A 13,430-nucleotide genomic window follows, 5' to 3' on the forward strand; every position below is an offset into this window, starting at 1 on the left:
TCCTGCCTGAATTCCAGTTTCTTTGGAATTCCTTGTCACTCCTCTGGATATTTTTCTCTCCTCCATGGCACAGCACCTTCCTTCCCAACATCACCGTAAAAAACGCCTTCTCTGGGAGGCCCTCCTCACTCCCTCACACCCTCAATATTTGCTGAGCATGCCCGGTGATAGATTTGGGAAGTCCATTTCAACAAGGCAAATGATAGCTACTCACTCGCAGAGCTTACGGGAAAGACAGATTTGCAAACAATGACTATAAAGTATGGTAGGGGAGTTGGGTCTAAGTGACCCTAATCTACCCAGAGAACATCCAGGAAGGCTTCCCGAAAGAAGTGCCAATCAAGGTGACTGCTAAAGAGGAAGGTGTCTCCCAGGCGACACTGGCAGTGTCCAGAGACATTTTTGCTTGTTAGGATTGGGCTGGAGTGCTCCTGGCAGGGAGTGGGTGGAGGCCAGGGATGCTGCTCAGCACCCTGCAGTGCCCAGTACGGCCCCCCCCGCCCAGAGAATTATCTGACACCCCACCATCTGCGGTATCTGCAGTGCCGAGGGGTAGAAACAGCTCTTGAAGGCTTAGTCCGGTGCTTTCTGTATGTTGACCTTCCTTCTCACAACACCGTGAGGTATTTTTAATGTCTCTTTTCCAGTGGGAGAAACCGATGAAGGTAATTTACTTGAGGGCACAGTGAATGACCGTGGAGCTGATTCTCAAACTTGTGCAGTCTAATCCCTGCCACTCTGCCTCTCCTGGCCGAGGAGGAGCTGGGGAGTAGCAAAGAGGAAGGGGAGAAGCGCTCAGATGGCGGCCATTTTGAGGAGCAGGGCCAAGGGGCGGGGCGGGGCAATGCGGGGACGGACGGTGCTGCCAAGGCTGTGATGGAGACTTGGGGAGGAGGTCTGGACGGCCAGATGCCGGGCTGCTGTCTTGCTCTGCCGAGGGCCAGGCACCCAGGAGCTCTGGGCAGAGGTGAAGTCAGCAGCTCCTGGAGGGTATTTCCATTGTGGGAGTGGCTGAGGTGACTGAGGGGGTAGAAGGAGGAGAGGAGTGGGCAGGACCCAGGCGCAGAGGGGCAGCAGCCAGAGGCAGGAGGAAAACAGGGGTGGTGGCGGTTGGCGGGGGTGGGGGGCACTCCAGCTGGAGCATCTCCCCTTTCTTTTTTTTTTGTTTTTGTTTTTTTGAGACGGAGTCTCGCTCTGTCACCCAGGCTGGAGTGTAGTGACGTGATCTTGGCTTACTGCAAGCTCCTCCTCCTGGGTTCAAGCGATTCTCCTGCCTCAGCCTCCCCAGTAGCTGGGACTACAGGAGTGTGCCATCACACCCGGCTAATTTTTGTATTTTTAGTAGAGATGGGGTTTCACCATGTTAGCCAGGATGGTCTCAATCTCCTGACCTCGTGATCCACACGCCTCGGCCTCCCAAAGTGCTGGGATTACAGGGGTGAGCCACCGCGCCTGGCCCACATCTCCCCCTTCTTAGCACGCTGGCAATTGCGGTGTCTGGGGTCCCCTCCCATCTTGCAAGGGAGTTCCTGCCACCAGAAAGTTTGTGAAGGCAGGGACATCTCTGGGCCTCCCCACCCCTCCTTGCTGACGTCTGTCTGGAGGTCAGGGCTGTAATGGCAGTTCCATCATCACCGGGGACCCAGGCTCCTTCTGACTCATTGCTTTCCCATCCTTATCATGGGGCTTCCACCTTGAGGTCCACTGTGGCTGCCATGCTCCAGCCATCACATCTGCATTCCAGCCAGAAGCCTTGCTTTTCCCATGTGTACAATGGGGATTACATCTACCTTAGGTCATCAAAAATAGGAGATGGGATAGAAGTGTCTAGCGTGGAGCCTGCTGTGATTATGGCCAGTACCCCCTAGAGGTGCTTGGTAAGACCAAGGTTCCCCTTTTTTTTTTCTGAGGCGGCTGCACCCTGGGGACCTACCCAGAGGGCTTTGGAGGCACATGATGGCCTGAGGACCTCAAGCGGGCTCCTCTTTCCTGGGGCGCCATCCCCCATGCTCTGAGCTCCCACTCTCCCCAGCCTCTCAGGCCCCATGGGCAGGGCTTGGGTCTCCTACTCTGGGCCCTGCAGTCCACACTGGGCCTGGCTCTTCAGGGGCTGGGGAGGTGGGTGAGTTGGCACTTGCCTAATTTGGCTCAGGGGTCTCAGCTGAAGGAATGTCTGAAATTGTGACCCAGCAGGGGGTGGGGTGAGTGGATTTCCTGGCTGATGTTGGCACCGTCAGGACACAGTGGGGTCCTGGAGTCCCAGCCCAGGGAAGTGAGAGGCGATTCTAGTGTCACCTGAGACAGAGAGGCCTGGGCTGGGGCAAAGGCCGAGTGTCCCTGGGAGCATACGGGGCACTGGCCTGGCTGACCAGCAACTGTATTAGCCTCTGTGGGCCACCCTCCCTCCCGCAGGTGGGCCCTGCCTGGTTCCTGAGCCCATTGCTCTCCTCTGTAGGGTTTCTTCAAAGTCCTATAGCCCCGCACCACAGTCCCCTGAGAGGGAATGGCAGCAACAACACGCTTCCTGGCTCCTACCCGAATCCCACCGAGTCATGCTCCTTGTGGAATGGGTCCAGGAATCGGCCATTTTTGAGCAAGCTCATGCACTGATTCTCAATGATTCTGAAGTTTGGCCCGAGTAAACCCTGCGGACAACCAGGGGTTCGCATCCGAGACTGGCACACCCGCTTCCTCCGCTAGATCCGAGTGGGTCTAGCCTGTAACAAATGTAAACAGGAGGCTGGGGCGGTGGCTCACGCCTGTAATCTCAGCACACTGGGAGGCCAAGGTGGGAGGATCGATTGAGCCAAGGAGTTTGAGTCCAGCCTGGGCAACACAGGAAGACCCCCATCTCTAAAAAAAAAAAAAAAAAAAAATTAGCTGGATGTGGTGGCGCATGCCTATAGTCCCACCTACTTGGGGAGGCTGAGGTGGGAGGATCACCTGAGCTCAAGAGGTTGAGGGTGTAGTGAGCTATGATAGTGCCACTGCGCTCCAGCCGAGGTGATAGAATGAGACCGTCTCTTAAAAAAACAAACAAACAAACAACAGAAAAAAACCCAAAGTGTAAACAGGAGCCATTGACCATCCTGGACAAAGAACGGTTTCTGCGCCATCACTGGCTCAGGATAGGCCTTGCTAAGGAAGTAAGGGGCCCGGGCTCCTTCCGGAAGGCACTAGAACATCCCCAGGGAGCCCGCAGGCAAGTGCAGGGGGCACCTCTGTGGTTTCCCCTCTGGGTCTTGAGTGGGGCAGGCCCGGCAGGCTGGTGTCCCATGGCGGGGGGACAGGGCCTGGAGTGTGGACAGTGAGTCCAAAAATGGGCACGCTCAGTGTGTTTACTGCTATGAAAAATGAGACTAGGCCTGAGAGGCTTGTGGCTTCGCTGCCACCTCTGTTCCTCCTCGTGGATCGGAAAGACGGGCCAGAGCCTAAGGCAGAAACCAGCTTGTATTGGTTACCAGGAGTGAGGAAAAGCCGGGCATTACAATCCGTTAACTGTGAGCTTCAGTGTCTCCAAGGAGAGGAGATGTATATTTTAAAGACATTCTTTCTGTCTGATTTCAACTAAGGTTTGGGCTATACGACCAGACAAACAGTGTGATTATTCCCAGCTTTTCGTTTCTAAAGTGAGCACGCGTCTTTCTCTTCCTGCACCCCTCACTCTGGCGCAGGCCCAGCGATGCTCTGAGCTCCTGCGGGCGGGGAAGTAGGTTTTTAAAGGCCACGTGAGCTGACATTAGTACCTTCTGTGTGAATGAGAATAAAACATTTGGGACTGAATATACTGCAATGTACACATTCATAAGAAACGTTCTAATAACAATTAGCGCACAAAACTATCGGTATAAACATTTTTCCAAAAAGAGAAAACTATTGCATTTCGTTAGAAATCGCGTCCTGGGCCGAGGCTCGTCTTTCTTCTCCGCAGTTGGTTTGGGGACAGAACTCCAGCATGCAGCTGTCCAACTGCAGCGGCTATGTGTTTCCATGGAGACAAACTTGGTGTCTCAAGTTCAGGGCTTCGAAAGTCCCGAATATTTGTTTGTCCCGAGAGAAGAGTTTTGACTTTGAAGAGGTCCAGGTGGGACTCGCTGGGGGTGGGGTGCTCCGGGATTAGTTCAGAGGGAGGTGTTCTGGAAGACTCCGTGGAGCGGGACGCAGGCACTGCTGTTTGGACGACACGTGGGATGGCTGCTTTCTGAAGTTGTGGCTGTGACACTGACCCTGTTGGACAAACTCCTTCCACAGCCAGTGGCTTGATGGTGACGGTGAACTTGGACAGAGCCCCAGATCCTTCCTGCTGCTGATAAAACTTCTGGTTTTGATTGTTTGAAAGACACTGCTGTGTCCTGGCACGAGCGAGCCCGTTTCTGTGGCTTGTTCTTTTTCGAGCTGCGGATCTGCCGGGACACAGCGATTGTCAGCTGCCCCTCAAGTCCTTTGGCATCTGGAGATGGGTTCCTGCAGCACAGCCGGCCTCCCGCCTCGGGGCATCCGGCAGGGAGGTCTGGATCTAAAAGGCCACAGGGCGCTGCGCCCAGCTGGGTCCCTCCCACATGGTGCTACCAGACAAGGGCACTCCACTTTGCATTCCTGAGGGGACTCCAGGGACGCTGGCTAGCTCTGTGCCTCCCCAGCGGTGGCAGGTAGGAGGGGAGAGGCCGTCCCTTTCTAGTCGGGCTCTGCCAGGTTTTTTTAATTTTTAAAATCATGGTGAAAATTGGTTCCAGTTGAGTGCAGAGGCCAGTGCTCTCAGCACAGCCCTTTCAGCTCTTAAAGGGACTGGGGCCAAAGTCCAGGGTTCCAGCAGAGGAGGGTTTGTCCAGAATAAGGAACCCATGGTCTGGTGGGGCCCTGGTGGCTGCGCAGGGACCTGGGGACCCAGAGCACAGCTACAGCCAGTGGGAGCCCTTGCCTGGGCTTCTGTAGCTTCAACAACTGCTTTCCTTCTTGAACACTGACCCCGGGAGCCCCCGCTTGAGTCAAAGTAAACATCACATCATCTAAGAGGCACTAATTTGGTGGAGCCGGTGAAATCCAGGTTCCCAGAGTGACCAGGCGGCATCTTCTGGAACCTCGAGGAGGCACCGGCCGGGGCTGCTAGATGCCCTGCAGGGAGTGGTTGGGGTCACTGCGCTCCCGCTTTACCAGGGGCTCACCCAGGCTGCGGGCGTCTGGGCCCGCCTCGCTGCCACGCTGCTCATCGCCCATGTCATCTGTGGAGGGAGGGGTAGGGTCAGTGTCCATCATCAGGAGGGCACGAGAGGGAGAGAAGGAAGTGCACGTTCCGAGAACTGCTCCGGCACGCCAGGCAGGGCACCGAGGATACATGGCAGCCTGTGGACCCCACCTCGGCCTCTGCTCCAGGCTGACCTGTCCTCCCCACCTGCCATCACCCAGAGGTGCCCCCAGCTTGGGCCAGGCGAAAGAGCCTCTGCCCTGTGCCTCCCTTTCCCAGCGCCGACGGGCCTGGGGCCTGCTCCCCACAGGGCTGGGGCCTCTGGGGTCCTCCCACCCGCATGGGGCAGAGACGGGGCCCAGGGGTCCCTCTGGCCTGCCTGTCCCACTCTCCTGCTGGGCGTGGGCGCAGGAGACCAGGGGCTGCCTAGTCTGGGCCTGGTGCTGAGGTCCCTGGGCAGCGGCTACCCAGAGGCCAGCGGCACTCTGCGCCCCAGCCGAGCCAGTCTGCAGTGTCACCTGCTGCCCAGGCATCACCCACTGTCTGGATGACAGATCCCAGGGCCCTCACCCCCCAAGGGGCTGCCCCCATTTCCACCTGTTCATCATGAGATGGGGCAGACAGGCCACGGCCAGGAGTACCACCCTCCTGGGAGGGCCGTGGTGGGAAAGCCGCAGACGCACCTACCTTTGTCGAGCAGCGTCAGCGACAGAGAGGCGAGATCGTTGAACTGAAAGAGAAACCTGGAGTCAGGGGCGCCTGCAGAGGGGCGGCAGTTGCTGTTTGGGGGCTCTGGGGATGCCGGCCCAACCTTGCCTTGAGCCACGTCCTCCATTCACAGTGAAGCAGCTGGGGCCTGCCCTGAAATGTGGCTCTGATGCTGCCAGGTGTCTGGGTGGGTCCCTGTGCCCTGTCCAGGCCGCCTCTGGGAGCTGCTGGGGGTGGAGGGTGCTGACTACTCGGGGCAGCGAGGGGACAGCAGCTGGCTCCCAAAGTCCCCTGGGTGCGGCTGCTCCGGGTTTTAAGGTGGCATGGAAGGGCCGTGGGCCAAATTATCTTTGCTCCCTGAAGTCTGTACACAGCAGGAAAACCACTCCTTGGCTGCCCCAAAGCCCGGCGTTCACGCCAATGTGCAGAGAACAGACAGCTTCCACAGTTTCTGCACACGTTGTGGGGCCCTGGCCACCAACTCTTAGAGTGCTGTGGCTTCTGGGTAGTAAGAGTGCAGGGACCCCGCCATTCATCAAGCATCATCTCGTTTCTTCCTGGAGGCCATCCCATGCAAGTCCAGCAAGTCCACTCCAAGGTGTGGACCCCGAAGAACTGAACACAGGAGTGCGCACAAACACCCGCCCACACACGCCCACGGCAGCACCGTTCACCACGGCCGCAGAGAGGGAGCGCGTGCACAAACACCCGCCCACACACGCCCACGCAGCACCGTTCACGACGGCCACAGAGAGGGATTGCGTGCACACAAACACCCGCCCACACAGCACCGTTCACGACGGCCACAGAGAGGGAGCGTGTGCACAAACACCCACCCACACACGCCCACGCAGCACCGTTCACGACGGCCACAGAGAGGGAGCGCGTGCACAAACACCCGCCCACACACGCCCACGGCAGCACCGCTCACGACGGCCACAGAGAGGGAGCGCGTGCACAAACACCCACCCACACACGCCCACGCAGCACTGTTCACGACGGCCACAGAGAGGGAGCGCGTGCACAAACACCCGCCCACACACGCCCACGCAGCCCCGTTCACGACGGCCACAGAGAGGGAGCGTGTGCACAAACACCCGCCTGCACACGCCCACGCAGCCCCGTTCACGACGGCCACAGAGAGGGAGCGCGTGCACAAACACCCGCCCACACACGCCCACGGCAGCACCGCTCACGACGGCCACAGAGAGGGAGCGCGTGCACAAACACCCGCCCACACACGCCCACGGCCGCACCAATCACCACGGCCACAGAGAGGGAGCGACCGTGCAGCACGGAAGGACGAGCGGTCAGCACAGCGCGGCCAGCCACGCACCGGAACACAACTCAGCCAGGAGAGGAACCAGGCTTTGACCCGGGCCGCAGCGCGGATGTCACGTTCCGTGACAGACGCCGGACACAAAAGGCCACACAGTGTGTGATCTCATTTCTATGAAGTGTCCAGGACAGGCCGATCCACAGAGGCAGGAGGGGGCTGCGTGGGTGCTGTGCTGCAGGAGGGGCTTGGGAATGACTGCTCCTGGGGACGGGGTTTCCTTTTGGGGTGACAGAATGTTCTGGAACTGGACGGTGGTGCCAGCTGCACGTTGTGGATGTGCTAAGCGCCACTTGATTGTGCGCTTTCACGTGGAAATCTCTCCCTATGTGTGTGTTACCACAAGAAACAGAACACTCTGGGTGGTGTGTCCGAGGCCTCCCCTGCGTGGCGGGACACCCAAGGACAACCTCCTTCCAGAGCCAGCGGTGTGATGGTGACTGTGAACTTGGACAGAGCCCCAAATCCTTCCCAGTGCTGATAAAACTTGTGGTTTTGATGTTTTGAGACACTGCTGTGTCCTGGCACGGGTGGGCCCGTTTCTGTGGCTTGTTCTTTATCGAGCTTCAGCTCTGTCCGGGCGGCAGAGCAGTGGGACCTGCGAGTGTCCTCTCTCTGGGCTGCTCAGAGCACACCGCCCTCTCCCCACAGGCCCGGCCAAGCCCCGGCCGTCCCACCCAGGAGGGTCCTCACCTCTCCCATCACAGCGATCGGCGTCTCTCCGGTGGCCTCCGCGACGCGGTGCTCCACCAGGTAGAACATGTACTCGTCGTAGAGCAGGCGGATGAGGTGGAAGGAGCCGAAGCTGGCGGCGCTGCGCAAGGTCAGGTCCCGGATCACCATGGAGCTGGGGACAAGCGGACAGAGGCTGGGGACCCTCAGGGGAGCATGGAACCCGGGCCCCGGGCCAGACTTCATGGCAGCAACACACCCCCTGCTCTACGTTCCCTGGGGAACCCAGAGGCTGAGTGATCCTAAGACCTGCAGGCCTACGCGGGGGCTGACGGGCTGCCGAGACCCTGGGCCCACGTGACGGACAGGTGGGGCAGGCCTGCGCGCTCAGTTCCAGAGACCACCTGGGGAACAGGAGAGGGAGATGGGCAGTCAGCCCCAAAGCGACAGGCTGCTGGAAACACAACTGTGGCTGGTGCTAGCGCAGGCGCTAGATGGGATCTTAGCTGGTGAGTCTAGTGACATTTCGGACTCCGAATCAGAGCACAGGCTGGCAGCTGGTGCCTGTCTCCCCAGCAGGAGGCGCCTTTCCCCACCTTCCCCGTATCCTTGCCACCTCCCGCCATTCCTCAGCCTGTGGTTTCAGGCACCTAAAAACAAGACAAAAAGCCAGGGTGCTTTAGTCTCTGTCAGCGAAAGCAGTGGTTTCAGAGACTTCAGCCCAGATCCAGTCCGCATCCAGCCCTCAGCCTGTGTGCTGACAATGCTTTACATTTTGAAATGGTTGGAAAAAGTCAAAAGAATAATTATATTCGGTGGCACGTGGAAATTACATGAAATTCACATTTTGGTGTCCACAGACAGTTTCACTGGCACGCGTCATGCCCGTTCCTATGTTGTCTTTCCTAGGATGGCTGCAAATATTACCTGGTTCTTTCTGGGAGAGGCGGCCCCTGACCTAAAGGATCAGTATAAGACCAAAGGGGGCTAGGCACGGTGGCTCACACCTGTAATCCCAGCACTTTGGGAGGCCAAGGCGGGCAGATCACTTGGGGTCAGGAGTTCTAGACCAGCCTGGCCAACATGGTGAAACGCCATCTCTACTAAGAATAGAAAAATTAGTGAGGCATGGTGGCACATGCCTGTAATCCCAGCTACTCGGGAGGCTAAGGCAGGAAAATTGCTTGAACCTGGGAGGCGGAGGCTGCAGTGAGCCGAGATCATGTCGCTGCACTCTAGCCTGGGTGACAGAGCAACACTCCATCTCAAAAAAAAAGAATGAAGTGGGACAATGTCTCATTCCTCCTATAAGACCTAAAGGACTTATATACAGTGGCACCTGATTAAAAACTTTGGCCTACAAGCCAGGCGGCCCCCAGTGCCCAACTGCCCCGGCTCGAAGTATACATTCATAAACTCTCAGTTACGTCTAATCGGTATCGAGCGATAAAAAGAAGACACAGGCTTGAGAAAGGCAAAGACAGCCGCACTATGAAGACCACCACAGCTGTCTATCCTTAAGTGTCAAGCATAGCTGCAAAGCCCCCAGCCCCCTCCTGTTCCTCCGGGCCCACCCAGGTTGGCTTCCAAGCCCCCTTTCCCCAAAGGCCTCCCCCACGCAGATGAGGTGCTGGCACTCTGCAACCACCTTCCCCACAGCCCCAGTGTCTGGTGCGATGCTTCAGTCCAAGTATTTCCAGAACATCGCCTGCGGTCACCCCGGTATCTCTGGGTTCCCAAATGGGCTCGCAGCTCCCAGAGAGTAGGAGCATCGGCCGACCACCACTAAGGGAGGCCCAGCCAGAGCTTGGGGATGACCAGCCAAGGCCTCAGTCCACATGCTACCATTTTCTAGTGGGTGCTACAGAAATAAATCCCGTAAACCTAATTTTTATTTTTTATGACTGCACTGCACGTGCATAAGAATGAAGTCAGACCAGGCGTGGTGGCTCACGACTGGAATCCCAGCACTTTGGGAGGCTGAGGCAGGTGGATCACCTGAGGTCAGGAGTTTGAGAGCAGCCCGGCCAACATGGCAAAACCCCGTCTCTACTACAAATACAAAAATCAGCCAGGCCTGGTGGTGGGCACCTGTAATCCCAGCTATTCAGGAGGCTGAGGCACGAGAAGTGCTTGAACCCGGGAAGGGGAGGTTGCAGTGAGCCGAGATCGCACCACTGCACTCCAGCCTGGTGACAGAGCGAGACTCTGTCTCAAAAAACAAGCAAACAAGAGAATGAAGTGGAACAGTGTCTTGGTCTCCCTTGTGAAGAGCACCCCCACCTTGCAGACGTGACCCCGATCCCCTCCAGCTCTGAGCTGTGCTCTTCTCTGGCTGGCAGGCACCTCAGTCCTGCGCTCACTCTGCTCTTCTCAATTCTTCCGCTTGCAACCTTCCCTCTGTCCATGGAGACTGGCATCGGCATCCCTACGCTGTCTCTTCCCTTGCTCTTCCTCCCCCATTATCCCAGTGTGGCTTTATTGTAATTTCTGGCTACACTGGTGTTTCTGTTATGTGGCAGTGGTGTGCTAGGTCCATGGCAGAGCCGCATAGTCTATTAGGCGTGTGGTTCCTCTCATTCATTCACTGAGCCAGCATTTAAACAGAAGTGAGGTCCCGGCACTCGGGTAGCATGCCTGATCATGCAGGAGACAGACAACAGACAAACAGATGACAGGTGACGGTCAATGCCAGGAGAAAGGCAGGGCATGGGGCATGCAAAGTGGGAAAGAATGGGCCATCTTATTTACAGAGGCCGGGGGTGAGGGATTTCTCTGCGGATGATGGGTTTCTCTGCGTGGCTGTCTGGGGGAAAGATGTTCCAGGCAAGGGGGGCAGGTGCAAAGGCCCTGAGGCAGCGTGGCCAGGGGAGTGTGTAAGGAGAGAGCTGAGAACAGGGGTGCTGGCTGGCCAGCTGAGGGGTCAGCAAACTTGTTCTTATTTATTTATTTTTTTTCTTGAGATGGAGTTTGGCTCCTGTTGCCCAGGCTGGAGTGAAGTAGCACAGTCTCGGCTCATTGCAACCTCTGCCTCCCGGATTCAAGCGATTCTCCTGCTGCAGCCTCCCAAGTAGCTGGGATTTCAGGTGCCCACCACCACGCCTGACTAATTTTTATATTTTTAGTAGAGATGGGGTTTCGCCATGTTGGCCAGTCTGGTCTTGAACTTCTGACCCCAAGTGATCCACCTGCCTCAGCCTCCCAAAATGTGGGGATTACAGGCGTGAGCCACTGCGCCTAGCCAGGCAAACTCATTTTCACGCTTCCCAGATAGTAAATATTTTCAGCTTCGTAGCCAACAGTCAAACTGTTTTGTTTGCATTGACAGCTGTAGCTGATCTGTGAATTAATGCATGTGGCTGAGGTTCCAATAAAACTTTATTTGCACAATGGGCTGGGGCAGTGATATGGTTTGGCTCTGTGTCCCCACCCAAATCTCACCTTGAATTGTAATGATCCCCACGTGTTGTGGGAGGGACCTGGTGGGAGGTAATTGAATCATGGGGACAGATGTTTCCCGTGCTGTTCTCTTGAGAGTGAATAAGTCTCATGAGATGTGATGGTTTTATAAAGGCGAGTTCCCCTGCACATGCTCTCTTGCCTGCTGCCGTGGAAGATGTGCCTTTGCTCTTCCTTGGCCTTCCGCCATGCTTGTGAGGCCTCCCCAGCCAGGTGGAACTGTGAGTCCATTCAACCTATTTTTCTTTATAAATTACCCAGTGTTGGGTATGTCTGTATCAGCAGCGTGAGAATGGACTAATAATACAGGTGGGGATAACAATTTGGCCCTGTGGCCATAGCTCATCCATGCGCTGGGTCACGTGGGGCCTGTCAGCCACAGAACAGCTTTGTTTTTTCCTGGGGTAATAACTGGCTCTTTTAAAAAAAAATGCATATTTTCCATGTACTCAGCGAGACTAAAACTCCTTGACAGAACTGGAGGAGGCATCTTGGTGCCTTTCCTGGGGATGATCCCTCTGGAAGCCTTGGCTCCCCTGCCCTGGTCTGCACAGGTTAGGTCTGTAGCTTGGAAATGATTTCCCTTCAGAGCTCTCAGGACATCGCTCTACTGCCTTCTGGGTTTCTGCACATTGTTCGGAAGTCTAATGCTGGTCCCATCCCCAGCCTGTTTCTTTCTCTCTGGAAGCTTTTATGGTTGTTTCTCAAACTTGGTGTTTCGAAATTTCACCAGGAGCCTCCTTGTGCCCTTCAGTTCTGAGATAGCTTTTTTCCCCCCTTAGAGATGGGGTCTTGCTCTGTCACTCAGGCTAGGGTACAGTGGTGCAATCTTGGCTCACTGCAGCCTGGACCGCCTGGGCTCAAGGATCCTTCCACCTCAGCCTCCCAAGTATCTGGGACCACAGGCACATGCCACCACGTCCAGCTAAGTTTTTTTACTTTTTGTAGAGGTCCTGATATTTTCCCCAGGGTGGTCTCGAATTTCTGGTCTCAAGCCATCCTCCTGCCTTGGCCTCCCAAAGTGGTGGGATTATAAGTATGAGCCACCATGCCCAGCCCCCAGTGATGATTTCTGTCTGCAGAACTTGCAACTTAGTATTTAGGCCACGGTGGCCTTCTGGGCCTGCCCCTGGGAGCCGCTGGTCATGAGTGAGGCCCCCAGCCAGGTAGTTGTTTTTTGCGGGTTCAGACACTGCTGCAACTCTGCTGAGCCCTGTTTTGCTCTGAGCTCACCAGCCGAGCCCCCTACCCTCTAGAAGTTTCTCTCGGAGCCCCCCACCCGCCAGAATTCTCTCGGAGGTCTGGAGGGACTAACCTGTAAAAGGACCATTTCAGCAGGAACTGCCGGGCGGCCTTGGGGAAGCTGGGGCTGCCGGCATGCTGCTTCAGGACCTGGGTGACCACGCTGTCCAGCCAGCTGGCCCACTGGTCCAGGGAGCTCTGCTGCTGCAGGGTCAGCTTGAAATCCTGCTCCAGCCGCTGCACCACACTCTCCTCGCACTGGCACACCCACGAGGCCTGCTCCTGTGGGCAGGGCGGAGGCCAGCGTCAGCAATGTGGACCCCCAGCCACGGCAGCCCTCCCCGGACCTAGCCATGCTCAGGGCGGGACATCGTGCTGTGCTTGAGCCTTCTCGCCCTTGACCTTGACAGCTGCAAGCCAAGTCCTGTGTCTCCCGTCACAGGGGCAGAATAGAGAGCTGAGGGGGATCGTACCCGGCTTCCGGGGACTCATACCTGGGTCTTTCTGGATCAAAGCTCATGTTATATTAGGTCTTTGTTTAGCTTTGTTTCAAAGGGGTCACTTCTAAATGTGTGTGTGTGCATTTATTTATTTAATGGATAGACGCAGGGCCTGAAATAAGCATAGCTCGGAAGCTGCTGTGGTCTGACACTTTGCCAAGCCCGGGGGACAGAGCCAGGAGAGTGGCCACAGGGAGGTCAACTTGGTGCCACGATCCTGGAAGCTGGGGGCCTTTGTGAGGAAAATGAGCAGAAGTGTTGGCCACAGCGCCTGGACGCCAGAGGGCCCTGAGAGATGATGGAGTGGAGGGAGCTGGGGCTGTGGGTAGGC

General features: G+C 56.7%; 1 protein-coding gene and 1 long non-coding RNA gene across 14 annotated transcripts in view; one reads left to right on the forward strand and one right to left on the reverse strand.

Annotated features, from left to right (window-relative positions):
• The window catches only part of LOC129138049 (uncharacterized), a 43,205-nt gene that overhangs the window by 11,004 nt on the left and 18,771 nt on the right, over positions 1 to 13,430 (forward strand). The window lies entirely within an intron of this gene.
• Positions 3,432 to 13,430, reverse strand: part of RFX2 (regulatory factor X2) — a 208,085-nt gene continuing 198,086 nt past the window's right edge. For 7 of the 13 annotated variants that reach the window (XM_063801062.1, XM_016934797.4, XM_016934798.4 and 4 more), the window contains 4 exons: positions 12,673 to 12,881; positions 7,920 to 8,073; positions 5,870 to 5,912; positions 3,432 to 5,219 (listed from right to left, as the gene is read on the reverse strand). In XM_063801062.1, the coding sequence (XP_063657132.1) occupies positions 5,104 to 5,219; positions 5,870 to 5,912; positions 7,920 to 8,073; positions 12,673 to 12,881 (522 nt within the window). In that variant the 3' untranslated portion in view covers positions 3,432 to 5,103. Of the gene's footprint in view, positions 5,220 to 5,869; positions 5,913 to 7,919; positions 8,303 to 12,672; positions 12,882 to 13,430 lie in introns of all 13 variants that reach the window. The other 6 variants (XM_063801059.1, XM_063801060.1, XM_054673238.2 and 3 more) reach the window with 1 other exon arrangement.

This window comes from Pan troglodytes, chromosome 20 (assembly GCF_028858775.2).
Source record: "Pan troglodytes isolate AG18354 chromosome 20, NHGRI_mPanTro3-v2.0_pri, whole genome shotgun sequence".
Classification (NCBI taxonomy): Eukaryota; Metazoa; Chordata; class Mammalia; order Primates; family Hominidae; genus Pan; species Pan troglodytes.